This window comes from Pangasianodon hypophthalmus, chromosome 2 (assembly GCF_027358585.1).
Source record: "Pangasianodon hypophthalmus isolate fPanHyp1 chromosome 2, fPanHyp1.pri, whole genome shotgun sequence".
Taxonomy (NCBI): Eukaryota; Metazoa; Chordata; class Actinopteri; order Siluriformes; family Pangasiidae; genus Pangasianodon; species Pangasianodon hypophthalmus.
The window spans coordinates 5,216,034-5,238,743 of record NC_069711.1 but is presented as its reverse complement, the minus strand read 5'-3'; the positions used below and the strand labels follow the sequence as shown (position 1 = coordinate 5,238,743).

General features: G+C 41.8%; 1 protein-coding gene across 2 annotated transcripts in view; it reads left to right on the top strand.

Annotated features, from left to right (window-relative positions):
• Positions 1-21,808, top strand: part of bin1b (bridging integrator 1b) — a 60,154-nt gene extending 38,346 nt beyond the window's left edge. The window contains exons 8-14 of one of the 2 annotated variants that reach the window (XM_026913351.3): positions 1,002-1,077; positions 1,222-1,277; positions 1,414-1,443; positions 1,657-1,723; positions 19,939-20,007; positions 20,098-20,199; positions 20,320-21,808. In XM_026913351.3, coding sequence (XP_026769152.1) covers positions 1,002-1,077; positions 1,222-1,277; positions 1,414-1,443; positions 1,657-1,723; positions 19,939-20,007; positions 20,098-20,199; positions 20,320-20,421 — 502 coding nt within the window. In that variant the 3' untranslated portion in view covers positions 20,422-21,808. The remainder of the gene's footprint in view (positions 1-1,001; positions 1,078-1,221; positions 1,278-1,413; positions 1,444-1,656; positions 1,724-19,938; positions 20,008-20,097; positions 20,200-20,319) is intronic. The other variant, XM_034312411.2, reaches the window with a different exon arrangement.
• The last annotated feature ends 902 nt before the right edge of the window (positions 21,809-22,710 follow it).

The window sequence follows — 22,710 nt, the reverse complement described above, 5'->3', positions numbered from 1 at the left end:
GCTGTTTTGGCGGCACAAGGGGGACCTACACAATATTAGGCAGGTGGTATTAATGTTATGGCTAATTGGTGTACATTAAAATGAATAGTCAAAGTTTATGGCCCTTCAGAGGCTCACAAAAATTTTGATGTGGCCAGTGCAGAATATGAGATTGACACCTGTAACACCTGGGATAAATTTTTAATAATATAATTTATGTTAGCATGGAACGGTGGTGCAGGCACTAGCATTGCCGTGTCACTACTCTAGGGTCCCTGGTGTGGTCCTGAGTTTGGGTTACTGTCTATGTGGAGTTTTGTATGTTCTCACCATGTCCAAGTACATTTCCTCCAGCTTCTCTGATTTGCTCCCACCTCCCACAAACATGTTGTTGGACTAGAATCTCAAAAAAAAAATTGCCCCTGTGCATGCATTGGGCCTGGTGATGGACTGTGTCTCATCCTGCTTCATTCATGCCCAGTGCGTAACCCTGAACAGGATACAGTGGTTACTGAAAATGAATTAATGAATGAAACATTTTTATAATAAAAAACAAAAATTTTGAGATTAATAAAATTACCTAAATAAGAACCAGTGTATACAACTGAAGACATTAGTCAAAGTAAAAATAAAAAAGCTTAAATTTCCATAAAACATGCTCATATGAAAAGTCCAGTGGTGAGAGAGTAATGTACATGTGCAGTAATGTTCTAATTAATGTTAATTTAGTGTGTAATCACACTGTTGTGTATGTTTGGATCTGTTATCACTTAAAGATTTTTAATTTAAAGAAGGAAAAAAAAAACCTCTTCAGTGAGCATGGACATGTCATTTATGAAATATATTTGCTGATTTCCCTGTCCTTGTATGCCATTTTTTTGTTTCCTTTCACCATACTCTCGGGGGAAAGCACAGGTAGGGAAGCAGTGAAAGGCAACAAAAAAGTGCATTTAAATAAATGACTTTTGTCTCTCTTTTTGTTTGCCCATAACTCAGTTTCAGTTTCTCTCTTTACTCCTCAGTCGTGTTGGTTTCTATGTGACCACCTTTCAGAGTGTAGCCAGGCTGGAGGAGACGTTCCACAGAGAGATGGGCAAAGTGAGAGCTCTGCTAACAGTCACCCTATTTATATTAACACACAAGCTGAAAAGATAAATAAATAGATGCATCTGTTTTTTCAAAGGGGAATTTGAGGATTAGATCTTTGCCATTCCTTAGAATAAATCTCTCTTTCATTCCCAGCTGAACCACAATCTGTGTGATATTATGACCAAACTTGTGGAACAGCGACAGACTAAGTGAGTGTTTTCGTGCTTTGAGCCGTGCCCTGTTAGATCTAGCATGTCGCTTTGTCTATTAGATCTAGCATGTTGAAACTGACTGTAAGCCCCAGTACTTTGTATGTACTAAAACAGACTCCAAACTCCCCCACAGAAATGCTACTATGAAAGCTACTGAGAAGAGGTAATTACAATGTAGCTATGCTTTGTGTATGCGCATGTGTGTGTGTGAGTGTGTGGTAATTTGGAAAAGACATATACCAGGTTCAAGGTAGCACTAACACCAACATGATTACTCAAAACCTATTCTACACCTGTCATCTTGTACTCTGTGTGATTTTGCATGAGATGTTCAGGAAATTATATAGCTACATTGATTCTTTTTATTTTCCTGCAGTAAAGTAGAAGCCAACCACAATGTCACAGCAGAGTCTGGGTCTGACATAACTAAACCAGCATCTAAGGTACTGTTCTACTGACTTACATTTATAAACTTAGAGAGACAGAGAAAAGGGTAGAAAGAGTGAGGCTAATGAGATTAAGAGAATGAGGCACCTGTAAAGAATTCTTCCTGGAGTCCATAATTGATCCCTTCTAACACCTTTCAAGTGCTTTCCTCTGACTACAATCTCCAAAATTTGCATGAGCTAAGGCATCAAACTAGTGTGCCATTTTAGAACAGTTACTGTACATTCTGCAGTAGCTTCATGAACAATGCAGCTTGGTCTATATCAGGACTGAGTCAGGACGGAGATGGGAAATTAATGTTGAGATTAATGACTAAGTGTCTGTCACCAGGCATCTGGTGAGATTAATTTGAGCAATTTGATGTGATTTGTTTCCCTCATCCCAGTCTGGACAAGCTTTCTCCAAGGGCTAGATCTAGATAGAAAAATTGTAGAGAGAGGAGTAGATTAGTAGAATTGCAGGTGGTTAGGTGTGTTATGTGGCTTCACAAGCAGATATGTGATGTGTTATGTAGTGTGATGCTGAATGCACTAGGAATTCAAAGGACTTCTACAAATATTGATCACATCCACAACACAGAGCAAAACCCACATGTACACACAAGGTATTTTAGTTTACACTGAAATGTTAAAACCTCTTGTTTTATAGCATAGTGAGTGACTGATCCCCCAGCCCACCATATCTTCTTTAGTTGAAACGATCCAACAGGATAATATAACTAACCTTTTTGATGATACACTGATGCCTGATTTAAAAGTTACTGACCTGTCACAGGTCAGCAGTGCCTCTCACTTCCGTTAGCTCTTTCTCTCTATTCAGACCTTCACCTGATCATCTCTTTGTTTCACCTAGCCTGTCCATTCTTGTAGCTATTTTTTCTATCCATTCATATGTTCACAATATATGTCCCTCAACCACCATTATTTTAAAAATCCTGCTTTTTTTTTTCTAGACAATGTTCTGTAAATCCCTCCATTCCCTGTCTGTTTTCTAGTGGTGATTGTTAGCTTGTAGAGAAGCAGGATTGTGCCAGTAACCCACTAGGATCTTTCAAATCAGTGTTTCCAATAAATATGGGTGGTTCTCACAGTGCTCAGAACAATTCCATAAACTTATCACATTAAAGGTACTGTGTATTTTTTATGTGCACATGTGACCATTTGATGGATATGGACCTGGATGCCATGCAGGGCCATAAGTGCTCCATCAGCCCCCAGGTGGGCTGAATCAAGGTTCAGAGACTGGGATGTGTAAGATGTGTCTAAGATCTGTACATGGAATGGTAATCCTGGTGCAAGGATTTGGAGTAGCAAAATAGCCAGAAAGAATGGTTGAAACACCAAGAACAATGCTAGTGGCAGCGGTTTGCATGAACAAAGGGGGCAGTCGTGGCCTAATGGATAGAGAGTCGGACTTGCAACCCGAAGGTGAACCTGAAGGTTGTGGGTTCGAGTCTCGGGTCCGGCAGGGATTGCAGGTGGGGGGAGTGAACGACCAGCGCTCTCTCTCCCACCCTCAATACCACAACCCTTGAGCAAGGCACCGTACCCCCAAACTGCTCCCCGGGCGCCGCAGCAAAAAAGGCTGCCCACTGCTCCAGGTGTGTGTTCACTACTGTGTGTGTGCACTTGGATGGGTTAAATGCAGAGCACAAATTCCGAGTATAGGTCACCATACTTGGCCACAAGTCACTTCACTTCACTTCATCAGATAACCTCCAGGGTCAGTGTTTAACACCTGGATAACTTTTTGTGCATATGCACAAACCTTACCACAAAGTCACATGGTGAATGGATCATGTAGTATTTTACTGTAAACTAGTTTTGACTAGCTCTTTTCATAGAATTAGTTACATACATACTAACTAGCATTCTATTTCAAACCTCCTAACCTGACTGGAAGGGTGCTCAGATATGACTGTCACACTCACACCACTGGAAGGGGCTATTTTAATCATACAGAATCTGGAAAATTGCTCCTTTCAAAAAGCCTGTGACAAGTTTGAGACCCTAGTGAGACACCATCCATAGTTCTGCAGTGCACAGCAATGGCGAACATAAGTTCAACACACATGGAGACATTCCTTTCTCTAGCAATTCCTGTAGAAAAGTTAGTACTTTAGTCACTGGACAATGCACTGGTTCCACATGATGGAGTGCACACCATTCATGAGAGCGTACAAGGCCCATGTACTGGAGCATACAAGGCCCAAGCACTCAGCTAGTGCTTCTCGCTTAGAGGCCACACACACAGGCACAGGTAACCTAGGTGCCAAATCATGCTTGCTCATTGAGACAACAGATCTGGCTGAGGAGGAACTTGCCAAGGCATTCCATCCATGAGTAAGATTAGCAGAGGAAAACAGGGCTTTGCAGGCCTTTTTGGGGCCACAAGCAGGACTCTGGGGCCTAATTGATGAATTCTAATCAGGGTTGGCAGAATCAGAGGTAGAGGTCTAAATGCATACAGTAGGCAGTGATGGTAGGCTAGTGTATCCTGATGGATTGTCCCACTCCACCAGTGAGAATTGTAGCTGTTAATGAGTTGTTTTGGCATTGGCCAATCTGTAGCTTACCAAAGTTCCCAGATCTGGGACACCACTTTTAGGTATAGATGTCACTCTTCTGCGTGTATGGGATGACTTGGCAGTGCATCTGTTGCACCATTGTGTGGCCCACTTGAGTAGCTTCAGTGCAAGGTGAAGAGCACCATCTGAACTTGTGCTGCCCTGGCGATTGATGCATTTGACCATCATGACATTGTCCAAGGGAACCAGTTTGTGGAGGTGCCTAAGAACCAGTAAGAAAAATTTGAGGACTATATAGACCACCATCAGTTCCAGCTGATTGATATGTTCTATCGTAACACTAGGGCCCCATATGCCTCCCATGCCTCTGTGACACCTCACTGCACCCCAACCAGTGAGGGAAGCTTCCATGGTGATTAACTCCCTCCAGTGAGGTACAGTTCCCAGACAGACCCTTTTCTGCCTTGGTCCTTCAGCTAAGCCGTTTGCCTCTCTTGTTTATTTATTATTATTATTATTATTTTTTGCAAACTTTTTATTGGGTTTTTTCAGATTGTAAACATAAGCTTGTTGAATTATTTCAACACTTTTAGAACGCACAGAAAATAATGTCACATAAACGTTATATTCATAACAAAAATTGCAATTACACAAAAATTTACAAACAAAAAATACAAAACACAGAACCTACAGTCTCCATCATCTATTACAAAATACATACTATTAATGCTACAGATTGGTATTAAATGATATTAAAGCCTGTGTCCACTGCAGCCTCAGTTTTCTGTTCTTGGCTGACAGAATTGGAACCTGACATGGACTTCTGCTGGTGTAGCCCATCCACCTCACGTGTTGTGCATTCTGAGATGCTTTTCTGCTCACCACATTACAGAGTGGTTATCTGAGTTACTGTAGCCTTTCTGTCAGCTTGAACCAGTCTGGCCAGGCAAAATCACTGACATCACATCAAAATCACTGAGATCACATTTTCCCCTATTCTGATGGTTGATGTGAACATTACCCAAAGCTGCTGGCCTGTATCGGCATGATTTTATGCAATGCAGTCCTGCCATATGATTGGCTGATTAGATAATTGCATGAATGTGCATACAGATATTCCTAATAAAGTCTTCAGTGAGTGTACATCTGAACATACATCTGCGCTGGCATGTGGCCTAGCCCAACCTGCTCACAATAACATGTTAGCTAAGGCACTCCATGAAACCCGGGCACAGTCCTACAGACAAGTTAGAGCCTACTTTACTTTAACTAATACTGTTAATGTAGTCTTTGCACTGTGTCACAGTGAAAACCTTTTTTGCTGGGAATGTGTGAAATGGTTCATTTGGAGCTGAGAAGTGTATGTCAGCTTTCAGTCCAAATTGGGCTGCCACTGTTTTGAGAGTGGCTGTCACAGCCTCTTTAGAGCCTACCAGCTGAGCATTTGATCTGGTAAAAGATAAGTCAGTTCCACTTCTGGATGCTACTGGAGCCGAAGTTGAATGGTTTGACTGTTGGTTTGACCATCAGTTCACCATCGGACAGAAAGTGTCTCCCAGACATGATCACTGACATCATATCCTCACTCTCCTAGGCTGAGGAGAGGGATAGAGGATCGGCTCTCAGGTTATGCTGATGGCTCTGCTGAAAAGCATGAGTTTCACCCTTCCACACTGAACGTGGCTTCAGTTTTAAAACAAGTGATTTCAGCAGAGCCATATCTGATGCTAGGTCATCTACATGCTTTGAGAGGGACTCTGATATCTTTCTCATCTTTGGTGTGCTTAACAGTCATCAATGTCTATGAATATTTATGGTTAGCAGAGTGGGTCTAAATCTGCCAAATGATCATGCTCAGCATTGGCATCACCGTGCAGTCCGCACCTGAAATGTTTGGTCTGATAATTGTTTCTTCAAGATGATCACTGGTGAGGCATCAAACGCATAATGCATTATCCTCAACTTCCAGAGAGCTTAGACATTAGAGCATAGAACACACTAGTGTAAATCCTGCATCCTAGCTCATTAGTCACTTGGAGCCAAGACTATGCATATAGGGGACACCAGCGATTTGTGATTATCTACAAGGAGCAGTATTCTGAGGGAACCCCACCTGGATACGATAGCAGGTGAAGCCATAGGCCTGCAGAGGATATGTAAACTAAATGAATTGCTGAGAGAAAATAAAAATAAACACAGAAATAGCTCAGCAGAGAGAAGATAGGAAGAGGATAGAGCTCAATTTTGATCTCTGTTGCTAGTCAGTGATCCATTCACTGACATAGGTTAGCTATGAGTGAAAGTAAGGGATCGAGCACATCATGAACTGGGAACCAGCATCTATCCTCCATAGCTCCTCCCATTCGATAAGGTACTGCAGCTTACCCTCTCTGTGCTGTAAATCTTGGATTTCCTTGACTGCGTAAGCTGGCTCACCAATGTCCATGGGTGCTGGGGGGTGGAGGGGGGAATGCTCTCTGAGAGGTGACCTGGAGCGACTGGTTTAAGGTGGGACACGTGAAATGAAGGGGCTAGGCGGCTGTGGCATGGTAGGTCAAGCTTGTATGTGACATTGTTTATGCATTGGAGAACACTGAAAGAGCCAATATAGCGATATGCCAGCTTTCTGCAACCTTCAGTGACCCAAAGGTCTATGGTGGAGAACTATACCTCATCGCCTGGTTCGTAGTTGGGTGTCTCTCCACAAGGTCTGTCTGCAAAATTCTTGATGAATTGGGCAGTGTGCTCTAGGTGTTGGTGAGCTTGTTCCCACACCTGCTCACTCTGTTGGGTCAACAGCGGGTCCACAGTCCATGGGGTTGGCGTTCCATGGAAACAGGGGTGGCTGGTACCCCAGGATGCACTGGAAAGGCGTGAGCTTGGTTGCTGAATGCCTGAAGGAATTTTGCGCATTCTCTGCCCATGGAAGGAATTATGCCCAGTCCTCCTGGTTGTTGGACCAGAAGGTAGGCAGGAAGCACCAAATCTCCTGGCTTGCCCTCTCCACTTGGCCATTCACTTGGGGAATTCAGTTTTTCCATGAATCCCTCCAAACTTGAGATGAATTGGGTTCCCCTGTCACTCACTATGTCTTCAGGGATGCCAAAGTAACTAAACACATGAGTGACCATTGGCAAGCTGAAGAGAGATATTGGTTGTAGTGATGATCAGATGGTCAACGATCACCATGATGACTGTTTTGCTCTGCGATGGAGAGAGATCCGTGATGAACTCATTCGCTATGTGTGACCATGGTCATTGAGGCATATGCAGTGGGAGAAACTTGCCTGCCGGCAGGGTGCAAGGTCCTTTGACTTGGCCGCAGGCTGAGCAGGAGGAGACAAATCTATGGATATCATGAAGAATACATGGCCACCAGTAGTTCCCTTTCAGTATTTGGTATATTCTGTGAAGTGCAAAGGTGTCCTGTGGCAGATGAGGTGTCAGCCCACATGATTAACTTGTCTCGGAGGGCAGAGGGCACAAGCTTTTTCCCCACTGGGCACTGTGTGGAGTTTCTCACCTCTGGAAGTTCTCAATCTCCCTATCAATGTCCCAGTTGAAGTCTCCTACAAAGTGTGATTTGTGTAGGATGCACTGGGAGCTGGGTGCATGCAGGAGGCGTAAATCATGAATAGGTGAAGGGACCCCTCCAACCAGTGATGCCATTCTTCCAGAGATAGTTTTTCTGCGAGGAGCTCCCTGTTACCGATGTTATAGTTCCGGTTGGGGGGTGGGTGGGCGGGATGGCTGGAAGCGGGGGGAGAGACAGCTTCCTCGAAAAGAAGGCCCCTGGGTGAAGCTTGAGCTTTCCTCCAAACTGCTGAGAGAATGGCCCTGACACAGGTTTCTGAGGCACCTACAGTGGGGATCGAAAGTTTGGGCTCAAGGATTGTGAGAAAAGCAAGTCAAAACCCACGTTTGACTGCACGATCCCTCCAGAAAGATCTGGCAGACACTGGAGTTGTGGTACACTATTCCACTATAAAGAGATACTTGTACAAATATGGTCATCAGAAGAAAACCTCTTCTACGTCCTCACCACAAAAATCAGCGTTTGAAGTTTGCAAATGAACATATAGACAAGCCTGATGCATTTTGGAAACAAGTTCTGTGGACCGATGAGGTTAAAATAGAACTTTTTGGCCGGAATGAGCAAAGGTACGTTTGGAGAAGAATTTAATGAAAAGAACCTCTGTCCAACTGACAAGCATGGGGGTGGATGAATCATGCTTTGGGGTTGTATTGCAGCCAGTGGCACAGGGAACATTTCACGAGTAGAAGGAAAAATGGATTCAATAAAATTTCAGCAAATTTTGGATGGTAACTTGATGCCATCTGTGAAAAATCTGAAGTTAAAGAGAGGATGGCTTCTACAAATGGATAGCAGAGTGGATTACATCAAGAGGAGTAAACTGAAGGTTTTGCCATGGCCTTCACAATCTCCTGACCTCAACATAATTGAAAATCTATGGATAGACCTTAAAAGAGCACTGCGTGACAGACAGCCCAGAAATCTCAAAGAACTGGAAGACTTTTGTAAGGAAGAATGGGCAAAGATACCTCAAACAAGAATTGAAAGACTCTTGGCTGGCTACAAAAAGCGTTTACAAGCTGTGATACTTGCCAAAGGGGGCAGTGCATGCTGTAAACTCTGCAGGGTGCCCAAACTTTTGCAGACGCCATTTTTTTGTTTTCTGTTATTTTGAAAGTGTAAATGATGGAAATAAAATCTAACTTTTTTTGACATATTATAAGAATGTCTAATCTGTAATTTGATGCCTTTTGGAGATTTTTCCATCTTTCCTTGGCACATTAATACAAATTTTTACCTGGGGTGCCCAAACTTTCGATCCCCACTGTACCTCCACTCTGGAGGGGGGTTTGGAGAGGTCGGGGTGTCATAATTTGGGTGTTGTGGTGAAGGCTTCTTTGAGTTAGCTTGAAAGGGTTCCACTGAAACCGTTTGGTTCTCTTTTTAAGTGGGGTGGTTAGTGGAGATCATATGATCCTAAAACCTTGGACGAATTGTCAGTAAAATTTGGTGAAGCCCAGAAAACGTTGCTGCTCTTTGACTGTGGTGGACACTGGCCAGTTTGTGACCTCTGCGACCTTGTCCTGGTCCATGAGCACTCCCTCTGGCTCTGTGATGTGCCCCAGGAAGGCCACCTTGTGCACATGAAACTCACACTTTTCTCTTTTTGCATAGAGCTGATGTTCGAGGGGCTGAGACAGTACACTCTTAAAGTGCTGGATGCATGTGGCCTTGTCGGGAGAATATATCAGGATGTCTTTGATGTAAGCATTGATGAATTTTATCATCAATTTTACCAACATATCCTGTAAGATGTCATTGAAAAGGCACTGTAAATAGGCTGGTACTGAAAATAGCCCATATGGCATTACGCAGTGGCCAGAGGTGGTGCTGAGGTCCGTCTTCCGCTCGTCATGGCCATGCACCAAGTTGTAGGCACTTTGCAGGTCAAGTTTAGTGAAGATTTTGTCCTCCCATAGTTGCTCCATAGCTGCAGGGAACAGAGGAACCAGTTTTTCTTCACAGATCTCAAAATGTTTGTCATCAACTGCTCTTGTTTTCCTTGGCTGACCTGTTTGATGTCTGGTTGTAAGCAGACCAGTGGTTTCTTTCTTTTCCAGGACATTCCAGATTGTTTTACTGGTTATGCCCAATGCTTGTGCAATGGCTCTGATTGATTTTCCCTCCTTTCTCAGTGTCAAAATGGCTCCAACAAACATCTCTCTGGTGCTCATGTTAGTTTATCCTTTTTAACAACAAATGAAGTTTTAACAGGTGAAACCCAGGGCTCAAAACAAGAGTTGACATTCACAGCTATTAAGTGTTTAAACAATCAATTCAATCAATCTAACAGGGCACACCTGGGCAGCAAGGAACAAGGAACAGAAACGGTGGATGATCAGTGTATACACACATACACAGAACTTTATTCATTCAGAGGGAAACTCTTATATGTGTGTGTGTGTGTGTATATATATATATATATATATATATATATATATATATATATATATATATATATATATATATATGTGTGTGTGTGTGCATGTGTGTATATACACTATATTACCAAAAGTATTCGGTCACCTGCCTTGACTCACATATGAACTTAAGTGCCATCCCATTCCTAACCCATAGGGTTCAATATGATGTCGGTCCACCTTTTGCAGCTATTACAGCTTCAACTCTTCTGGGAAGGCTGTCCACAAGGTTGAGGAGTGTGTTTATAGGAATTTTTGACCATTCTTCCAAAAGCACATTGGTGAGGTCACACACTGATGTTGGTCGAGAAGGCCTGGCTCTCAGTCTCCGCTCTAATTCATCCCAAAGGTGTTCTATCGGGTTCAGGTCAGGACTCTGTGCAGGCCAGTCAAGTTCATCCACACCAGACTCTGTCATCCATGTCTTTATGGACCTTGCTTTGTGCACTGGTGCACAGTCATGTTGGAAGAGGAAGGGGCCCGCTCCAAACTGTTCCCACAAGGTTGGGAGCATGGAATTGTCCAAAATGTTTTGGTATCCTTAAGCATTCAAAGTTCCTTTCACTGGAACTGAGGGGCCAAGCCCAACTCCTGAAAAACAACCCCACACCATAATTCCTCCTCCACCAAATTTCACACTCGGCACAATGCAGTCCGAAATGTACCGTTCTCCTGGCAACCTCCAAACCCAGACTCGTCCATCAGATTGCCAGATGGAAAAGCGTGATTCATCACTCCAGAGAACGCGTGTCCACTGCTCTAGAGTCCAGTGGCAGCGTGCTTTACACCACTGCATCCGACGCTTTGCATTGCACTTGGTGATGTGTGGCCTGGATGCAGCTGCTCGGCCATGGAAACCCATTCCATGAAGTGTACTGTACTTGGGCTAATCTGAAGGTCACATGAAGTTTGGAGCTCTGTAGCAATTGACTGTGAAGAAAGTCGATGACCTCTTTGCACTATGCGCTTCAGCATCCGCTGACCCCTCTCCGTCAGTTTATGTGGCCTACCACTTCGTGGCTGAGTTGCTGTTGTTCCCAAACTCTTCCATTTTGTTATGATAAAGCTGACAGTTGACTGTGGAATATTTAGGAGCGAGGAAATTTCACGACTGGATTTGTTGCACAGGTGGCATCCTATGACAGTTCCACGCTGGAATTCAGTGAGCTCCTGAGAGCGGCCCATTCTTTCACAAATGTTTGTAAAAACAGTCTGCATGCCTAAGTGCTTGATTTTATACACCTGTGGCCAGGCCAAGTGATTAGGATACCTGATTCTGATCATTTGGATGGGTGACCGAATACTTTTGGTAATATAGTGTATATATACAGTCAGGTCCGGAAGTATTTTTGTGATTTTGCCTTTATACACCACCACAATGGAATTGAAATAAAACAATCAAGATGTGATCGAAGTGTAGACTTTCAGCTTTATTTTAAGAGGTTCCCCAAAAATATGGCACTTACCATTTAGGAATTACAGCCATTTTCAGCAAAGTACCTCCATTTTCCCGGGGCTCAAAGGTATTTGGACAATTGACTGACAAGAAGTTAATTGACCAGGTGCGGTCCATTCCCTCGTTACTTCAAGACAAATGAAGCAGATAAAAGGTCTGTAGTTGATATCAGGTATTGAGTTGGCATTTGGCAGCTGTTCGACTGGAGCTACCAATATGAAGTCCAAGGAGATCTCAATGCAAGTGAAGGAGGCCATCATTAGGCTGAAAAAAACAACATAAATCTATAAGAGAGATAGCAAAAACCTTAGGTGTGGCCAAATCAACAGTTGGATACATTCTTAAAAAGAAAGAAAGCACTGGTGAACTCATCGAAAGGCCTGGAAGACCATGGAAGACAACTAAAGTGGATGATCACGGAATCCTTTCCTTGGTGAAGAAAAACCCCTTCACATCATCAACAGAAGTCAAGAATACTCTGGAGAAGGTAGGGGTATCATTGTCAAAATCTACAATCAAGAGACGTCTTCACGAATGTAAATACAGAGGGTTTACAACAAGGTACAAACCACTGGTACAACTGAACAGGAACAAGATCAAGAACAGGAAAGCCAGATTAGACTTTGCCATCTAAAAAAGCCTCCCATGTTCTGGAATAAGATTCTTTGGACAGACCAACATTAACTTGTACCAGAATGATGGGAAGAGAAAAGTATGGCGAAAGAAAGGAACAGCTCATGATCCAAAGTATACCACATCATGTGTCAAACATGGTGGAGGAAGTGTTATGGCATGGGGATGTATGGCTGCCAATGGAATGGGCTCACTAGTGTTTATTCATGATGTGACTGCTGACAGAAGTAGCGAGATGAATTCTGAGGTGTATAGGGCTATACTCTCTGCTCACATTCAGCCAAATGCTACAACACCACTTCACAGTACAGGTGGATAATGACCCTAAAGATACTGTGAAAGCAACTCAAGACTTTTTGAAGGCAAAGAAATGGAATATTCTTCAATGGCCAAGTCAGTCGCCTGATTTCAACCCAACAGAGCATGCTTTTCACTTACCGAAGACAAGACTGAAGGCAGAAAGAACTGAAGGTGGCTGCAGTGAAGGCCTGGCAAAGCATCTCCAGGGAGGAAACTCAGAATTTGAGTTTTGAGAACATGGGCTCCAGACTTCAGGTAGTCATTGACTGCAAAGGATTTTCATCCAAGTATTAAAATTATGGTTATATTTACAATTATGTCACTTTGTCCAAATACCTTTGAGCCCCTAAAAATGGAGGTACAAAAACTGTCATTGTCCAAATACTTCCGGATCTGAGTGTGTGTGTGTGTGTCTCCTGAACAAAATCTTAAGAAAATATTACAAGTATTCACACTTCGCACTGGTGGATTGTAACCAGGTTGTAAGTACTTCTTCAAAATGCCAAAAGAAGAAACAAGAGCAAGAGCCAAAAAATAGTGATTAGGCAATTTATTGAAAACTGCATTTAAACTCAAACAGGCTGGTCATCAGCTGATCAAAAGTTTAAAACCATAGCCTTTAAAAGTTAAAATCTGTGCAAAAATATGGCTTTAATGTCATTGTCCTTCAGACAGTCACACTGTCATGATCTCCTGATGGCAAAAGCAAAAAGGCTTTCTGTTTTTGAACGTGGCAGGATTGTTGAGCTGCACAAACAAGGGCTCTCGCAACGCGCCATTGCTGCTGAGGTTGGATGCAGTAAGACAGTCATTTTAAATTTCTTAAAAGATCCTGAGAGTTATGGGACAAAAAAATCAAGTGGTAGACCCAAAAAAATTTCACCTGCACTGAGCCGGAGGATCCAGTGGGCTGTCCGTGAAGACACAGGCCAATCCTCGACCCAAATTAAGGCCCCTACTGATGCTGACTGCAGCCCAATAACCATAAGACGGCATCTGCGAGAGAAGGGCTTAAAGAACAAAAAACGTCTTCGAAAGCCACGTCTCCTCCCACACCACAAACTTACCCGTTTGGAGCACCAAACATGGGACATTGAAAGGTGCATGTGGAGTGTGTCAGGGCAGGAAAAAAGCCCCCTGCGGTACTCACTGTATACATATGACTGCGCGGCCACTTCCAGCTCTACCATTATTGTCAAGTCTGCTGACGACACTGTTTTGGTGGGCATGATCTCGCATAATGATGAGAAGGCCTACCTGGAGGTGATTAAAAGCCTGCAGAACTGGTACCAGGAGAACAACCTCCACCTGAATGTCAGCAAGACAAAGGAGTTGATATTGGACTTCAGCACGCCCTTAGTATCAAAGGTGCCCCACTGGAGAGACAATTTCTAGAACCTTGGTGTCCACATAACGCAGTGTGTCCTGTCACACTAACACCCTGGTGAAGAAGGCCCATCAGTGTCTTTACCACTTTAGACACTTGAGGGACTTTATACTGCTCTCTACAGTGCTGAGGGGCCTTTACATCTGCAACATTGGACTGTTTGCATGCAGTCTATGAATACCCTCAGCTCTAGAGAGGAACCGAAGTGTAAGATATTGGAGTAGACCCCATTGTTCTGACCTTGGGATCGATTCCTCTGTTCAGAGGAAAACAAATGTCTTGCAACAGAATGGCCATTTGATGGGGTTAGAAATTGACCAGACCCTGAGCCCTGGAGGCTGGGCAAAAATTTATACCCCTGCAGCTTAGTTATCAGAATCTACTGGTCTGATGCAGTCCCCATGCAAAAAAATTATTTTTGAACACAAAGCCTCCTGTTGGCACCACTTGTCCTACGTGGATGGGCTCCACAGGGCTCTGGTGCTGAGGGGTGTTCTTTGGTAGTCAACTCACAGGTAAGTTGAGGCTGCCTGTTAGAAATCTGAGAGCATGATGCTTGTCAGTTTAGAGCTTGTATGAGGCTGAAGGAGCTTATATGGGTGCCTAGCTGATGGGCCGAGATGTGACAACCTGTCTGAAAACTGTTCTCTTATTTCTAGGACTTCTTAAACCTCAGGCCCATAGACCAGCTCTGATAGGTAAGGTAGATTTCATAGCAGATAGCAGGTAGATTGCTCTTGTCCAGCAGTGCAGATTGTGCCAACCACACTCACACTGGGTGTCATCCATAAACTACATTGGTGGACATCCATCCGGCATCCTCTCCTAGGTGTCTCACTGCCAGGAGTGATTGCAGCAATGTGAGCAGGAAAATTGTAGTGAATTTTGTGTACTGTATCTTGTGCAAAGCAATGCTGTAAAGCCTCACCAGAATTTCAACAGTGCACCTGCATTCAGTGTGTGGGCATCATGTGCCTGAATATCATGGTAAAGCCACCGGTGACACACTGCAAGTGACAATGGTAGGAATTGTCACTTGCAGTGTCCTGCCCACATTCCATCCTGTTAGCTAAAGCATGCACTGTAAAGTCCACACAATATAGTCCATGCTATGAGCTGCTCCTTAGAGAAATGGCTGTCCCAGAATGTTTGGAGCATGCCAGGAATACATGCAATCTGTTCATGGATTTACTTCCAGACACTGCTGAAGCCATTGTTGAATATTGTCAACTGTTGGTTCAGAGTCAATTCAGAAATGTCTCTACTGACAGAGTGTGCATTGAAATCAATGCCAAGGTGGTGGACCTCACCAGTGGTCATCCCTGGTTTCCAGAAGCTTAGACATTGGCTGCAAAACTTTGAATCCTGTAGCATGGCCCACCCAGAGCGGAAGCTGTGTACACATCACAGTACATTTTGCACATGAAACATCTGTTCCAACAATTGTCTCTGAGGTGATCAATGCCAAGGCATTGAGTGCCCATCATTGCTTCTAGCAAGCTCAAGCACTAACCACTCAAGCATGGATTATTGTTCATTATTCATTATGTACAGTATATACTGGGAATCGATGATTTGCTGATTCACCACAAGAAGCACTATTCCAAGGGAAACCCACCCAGAAATGATACTGAGTGAAAGCACAAGCCCGCTACTTCTTCAGGTAACAAAGGATGAGAAAACTATATGAATTACATATGAATGAATTATGAATTATGTATGAATTGTGAAAACTGAACTATCAACTCCAAAATGACTCAGCAGAGTAAAAAATAGGAAGTGAAGAGACTCGGCTCCAGTCTAACTTTGCAAGCTCAGCAATGTGAGCATAGTGTAATGAGGATATTGTGCACTAGTGGCAAATATCTCAAGCCTGTGCTGTGCCAGACAATGACCAGTGTAAGAAAAAGAGTTTAGCGTGCTGAGGGACACTGCCCTCAACAATAACAATGGCCATGCAAATTTGCAAAAAATAACTTTTGCTAACAGAAAAAGTTATGAAGCTAATATCAGTCTATCACCAGCTTTGGAGGACTGGTTACCTCCAAAAGCCTGATGTGTATGAGGTGAGTAGAAAAAGGGACATATAGCCATTGACAATGGTACTTTATAGTAAAATGCTATGATACATTCACCACGTGACTTTGTGGTAAAGGCTTCAACATGTGTACGCAACGCAAACACAAGAGGAAGGGTGAAATACAACAATAATTTACACGTTAACCTCTTTGCACCCAACATTTGAAACTACTGAAGACAGAAGTCTGAATATGTTCATGTGAAACTTTACCACTCTTGTGCCATTCTGTCTTCTGCATGTTTTCTCTTTAATGCTTTTGATCTCTTTGATAGAGTGATATATGTAAATTCAATATGTTATCTGGATATTTAAATTTGTATTTTGGACTTTTAGCATTCAAAATAAAAATGTGTGCACTTATATCTAAGTCTCTGTGTTCATTCATTCATCTTCACTAACTGCTTTATTCTAGTCAGGGTCACAATGGATCCAGAGCCTGTCCTGGGATGACTTGGGCAATTTAACATGGCCAAGTCAACCTCCTGGTATGTTTTTGAGAGGTGGGAGGAAACTAGAGAACCCAGAGGAAACACACATGGACATGGAGAGAACATACACAGAAATTCTGTACAGACCTAAACCCAACCTCAGGATTGAACTGGGATTCTTGGAGCTCTGAGGCGGCAATGCTACCACTACGATTGCACCACCTTGTTTATTACAAAAAATATTGGTGTAAAATCTAGTGACAGAGGAAATAAAATATATTTGCTGAAAGTCTAGTCGGCTTGTTATTGCGCAGCTAAAAACCGATATAAATTCTCTAAGTTAAATCAATTTGTAAGTCATTAGGAATATCATAGTAAGCCATAGTCATTCATTCAACCCAACCCGTTGTTGCATTTGAATTTACTAGGTTGATACTAATCAATTTATCACCTAATTTATATCATGTGTAACTTTCTTAAAGTAAATGTAAATACATGTAAGAAGGGGTTGGACAAAGGTAAACATGAATTTGGCAATAAATATGTTTCTGGATGAAATTCAATCTACAAAGTGAAGGAAGAGAAACAGGAGAGAGATCAAAAGCTGGATTAAAGTATGATTATCTTTATTCTCTCTCCCACACACTAGGCTTGGGACCATTGATAGTAGCATTGAGAATCACAGATATATTCCTAAACTATCACAATGGCTGTCAAGTTGGATGATTTAAATGTCTGTCATAAAACAGTATCTCCTCCAACTATTTGCCCTCTTGCCAATTTATGGCCTTGTTCACACCTGGTATTAACGTCCGTCTTGAGTGATACAATCACAAGTGGACAACCAAAATGCATAGCCTTTTACATGTGGCATTTTGAATGTGTCTTCAGTGACCACTTGTGATCGGATTTCATGCATCAGTCTTCATTTGTTTTCAGGCAGAAATGTCCCGCAAATCCTATCCTATGTACCTGTATGAGCTGTTGCAAACATTTCGATTATGTGTTCTGCTAACGAAACTTATGAGAATAAATGTCTCTGCATTTCTGCTTTCGTCTCTGCTGTTATAGCATCACCTTAGCCTAGCGGTCAGGAACTTTTCACCATGATTTCGACACAGTCTCATAATGATTCTATATTTTCCAGCTAGGGCAATGATGCAATCAATTAGGCGGTTCTTTGTTGCTGTCTAAAACGCATTCAGACACTTTTTTCACACTACAAATGTTATGTGGTCATATGAATCCCAGACAACCTCCGAAGGTGGTTTGAGTGATCAGATCACAATGTGTCTCTGAGACACATTGGAGCCTGTTCACACCTGTACTTAGTGCTGTCAACTTAGAATTGGATGTAGAATCAGTACCTAGAATAATGAAGACCACAGCAGTAAAGAGTTTTTGTCCTCTAAAGCTCCCTTCTAATAGCATTCAATTTAGTGTACAAGACGAATAGGTTGAAAACTCAAGCCATTTATAAATAATTTCAATTCAATTTTATTAGCAAAGTGCTTTTAACAATGGACATTGTCACAAAACAGCTTTACAGAAATATATAAATTCTGGGTATAAATTTTAAATTTATCCATTTATCCCTAATCAGCAATCCAGAGGCGATGGTCGCAAGGAAAAACTCCATATGACAACCTGAGGAAGAAACCTTGAGAGGAACCAGACTCAAAAGGCAACCCATCCTCATCTGGGTGACATCAGATAGTGCAATTGTAAATAATTTTACAGGTGCAGATGTGTGGTGGTCATGGCCATAGAGAGTTATGGTAAGCTGGGATGCTTTTGTTCCGTTCCATCAAAGGATCCCCGCACTTAATACTGTTTGACTATATAGTATACATTTGTGGAAGAGTGAAGATTTATAAGCACAAGCAGATGGGTTCCCTTTTGAGTCTTGTTCCTCTCAAGTTTTCTTCCTCATATTGTCTCAGGGAGTTTTTACTTGCCACTGTCACCTCTGGCATGCTCATCACAAATAAAATTGAAGTTTGCTGGCTGATGGCCATAGACAGAGTCACCTCACTGAGAAGAGTAGGAGTATCGAGCTGCCATTTAAACTTTGTTGGACAGCCGGACCTCTGCAATATTTATTTTTACATTGCAGAAGTCTGGCTGTCCAACGAAGCTTAAATCTAAATGCACTGCATCGCCATTCACTCAGAGCAGATCCATCTTAATATGCGCAAAGGAATAGCTTCGACAGCACAAGCTACATTCCTTTCTCTCCACTATGAACTGAAAGCAATCTCTTCACATCAGTACGTGGGAATCTCTTTGTTTAGCAGAATGCTTAATAATAATATAACAAAGGCAGTTTACAGCTTCAAACTCAAACAGTTAAAGCTATACACAGCAACAGTAAACACTCTTTTCCTGCTGCTGTGTATAGCTTTAACTGTTTGAGTTTGAAGCTGTAAACTGCCTTTGTTATATTATTATTAAGCATTCTGCTAAACAAAGAGATTCCCACGTACTGATGTGAATCTCCCCTCTCTCTCTGATCTCCCATATCTTTGCATGCAAGCCCTTAGTCTCTATTCACTAACACTAGTTAAAATGATCTCCACTTTACTGAAGAGAAATAAGTCAGAAGTCTGTTATTCCCATTAACATTACTGTACTTTGGAACTTATTTGTCATCAAAACGATTTTTATAGTTTCTATCACCAGCCATTCATAAGCCTCTGCTATATTTTTCTCCCTGTTCTCCCCTTTCACAGATGAGGACGTGTGGCCAAGTATCTCACGTTTTAATACATTTTCATAAGCCCAGCATGAACTTGCATATGGGCACACAAGCACTATTGTGGAGTATATGTCCACACATACAGATCTGCACAGACACTTCCTTGCCCTTTTTCCTACCCTCTCTCACACACGCAATCCTGGCACGCGAAGCCAGCCGACCACACCCTTTTGAATGTCAGGAAAGCGGAAAGCGTTATTTTTTCACTTTCGCATACATGAGCTCCCAGACTCTCATGATTGGCTAGTGCCGCTGTGATTGATAGGGGAGAGAGAGTATGCCACCCCTCCCTCCCTGAGAGCATGGCCAGTTGAGCTCTCTTGGACTCCCAGCCACGGATAGCTGTGGCATCACCATGATTCAAACTCGCATTCTCAAAACTTCAGAAGCTCTTTTTTTCTTCACTAATTTTGACATATTTTATACAATCTTGATAAGTTTGACATTGTAATTACTAATTAAAATTAAAAATTATAAAGGGGGATAATTTATGAGACTGATTGTCAAATGTTACTAATTGCCTAATGATACTGATTTTCTACTGGATGAATAGAATTACATCCAATAAGTAGTAGACTTAAAGTCCATGTCAAATATTAGGAATATAAGCTTATTTTTCATTCTCAGACACATGCAGACACATCGGTGACCAATGGCGGATCTAATATTGAGCTTCCTCCAGGAGTTCTGTACAAGGTAAGACTCTGAATACATTTGTTCTGTACTGGAGATTTGTGGTAAAGGACAAATTAATGTTATTATCTGTGTGTGTGTGCATAATGGCAGGTGAAAGTGATACATGACTATGCAGCCACAGACAATGATGAGCTGGACCTCAAAGCTGGGGACATTGTGCTTGTACTGCCCTTTGTCAGCCCTGATGAGCAGGTCAGTAACAGTTCCAGCCAATACATTTCTGAAAAATTAAAGGCTTTAAAGGCTAGTGTAATTTTAACAGTTGTCAAATGTACAGACCTTTCTTATTTTATGTTGTTTGTGGATGTGCAGGATGAAGGATGGTTGCAAGGTGTGAAAGAATCACACTGGCTTCAAAATAAGGACCTTACTGCTAAAGGTGTATTCCCTGAAAATTTCACCCAGAGGTTGTAAACAGGGTATCTGTATTTATGCTCCTTCTTAACTATTTCTGTTTCAACCATTCAAAGCACCTTTTTTTCATTTGCTGTCCTGTTCTTCTAGTTTGGATAAATAAATACATCCCTAGGTTTTGTTTTAAAGAAATTATTTCCTGCACTGTGATATCATGGCTAGAGGTAGAATGCATTATAAATCGACATCCCATTTTAGAGTAATCTCTGAATGTGACATTAGTAAACCACTTTTAAAAAAACACTTGCAAAATATGGTGTGTACTTCTTAACATTTCTACTGATCAGTTATCATGTGATTATGTATGTAATTGGCTATAAGATCGATGGTTTCAGAGAAATACATCCAGAAAGAATTGAAGAAATATGAGTAATGAGTGAAATTAATATTTTGTAACTTGTGACTAGTTGACTAGTACTTTTCTGCCTGATTTGTGATCTAGATCCTCTTCCTACTTATATTTTAGGGTTCTATTTCACTCCTTCTAACCACCAGGAGGTAGTGGTTAACATCTGGACATTTGCTTGTGCACATATACACAAACATGCTGAGACCATACCACAAAGTCATGTGGTGGCCGTATAAAATAGCAGAGTAGAAAATACCACTGTCAATGGCTATCTGTCCATTTTATTCTTCTTGCCTTGTACACAGGCCTGACCTTTGTGTGTCTTGGAGATACCTACATGACAGCTTGTGACTACCAGCATAACACTCACTCTTTGTGGTTAGCCATAGAGTTTAATGCTTTACACTATATACACAGCTTCAGCTCTGAGTGATTACAAGCCATCCTGCAGGATTCACACATGCAACCAATGTTTAAGCTCACTGGTGGCTGCAGATGAACACCAACTATGTGTCCAGTGCCTCTGCCTTCACATTTATCTGTGACATATAGGCCACGTCTGTGCTGCAGCTTCACTGGCCTCACTATACAATTCCCAGTGGGATGATTAAATCTGACACCTTTCTGGTCAGTTCTAGGGTGAGCTGGTTCCTTGTGACATTGTGGTATAGGTTATCCAGGCCTTAAACACCACACCCAGGTGATCACACAAAACCAGAGACAAGAAGCTTTCAGGGACATATAGCTATGGGGCAAGGTATTTTATAGGAAAAACTATGTCATATGGTCAACATGTGACTATGTAGTAAAGTCTCAACATGTGTGTGGATGAAAACAAAAGGTTTCCAGGTGTTAAACACTCCTGTCAGTTATCCAGTGTTCACAGACCCACAGTTATATGTGTAACTAGTGTTTTAATGTTTGGTTTGGTTACTTTATTGTAGTCACCAGTTATGGGAATAATGTGACAATGATTAACAGTGCTTGTCTGTAACAAAACCAAATTGGTTATACTGTATTAAAATGGATTGCTTTAAATATTTGTAATCTGATTCATCTTTTTGGTGTGTTTGCATGTTTATTTTATAATACTTTGTTGAATGGTTCACAAAAAGCTTTCTCCCTTCTTTTGAAAAAAAATGGAAATTGCTAATTTTTGTTTTCTCATCTTGGTAGTTAACTGATTTATTTGATTTTATTTTTTATAATAAGAAATAATGAAATAACCCATTGCTATTACTGGATTAGCTGCTGACATACTTTGAGAAAAGTTTACTTTGAAAAAAAGGCATGTTTACAAAACTATAATTGCATTATTATTTAAATCTCAATTTTGATATTTTTTATATTTCACTTTAAAATATACAAACCCCGAATAGAGAGAATCTATTTTTAGGAACTCTTATTTAAATCAATATCTAAACGACAATTAGATATTACATAAAACCAGTAGTTTGGTGTCATGTCAACACCGGAATCGGCGTCAAACTACAGTTCCAAGAACACAACGTGGCCTACAAACATGGCCACCGAGAACTATAACACAGCCATCACAGATTCTCTCACATTCAAGTTCACCTGCTTACTGATCACATACCCCTGGAATCAATTACACAACTATACTTCTTAAGGACTCTCAGTACACACATTCATTGCAAAGTATATGCTCAGTGTTCACATACCTGTCAGTAACAAGACTTTGTATATTGCTATGTTGTTATTCTGGTTTTGATCCCTGTTCTGGTTTTCTGGTTTTGATTCTTGCCCTGCCTCACATATGTTGTTTGCTGATCGCCTGACCATTGCCTGTTTCCCGTTGCTGATTTTTGCTACGTTTTGCTACGTTTTGGATTTGTTTACAAGCTTCAATACAGCAATATTGTTCCTGCACTTGTGTCAGCATCTGCTACCTGACAATACTTTGCCATCCCATGGGTGCA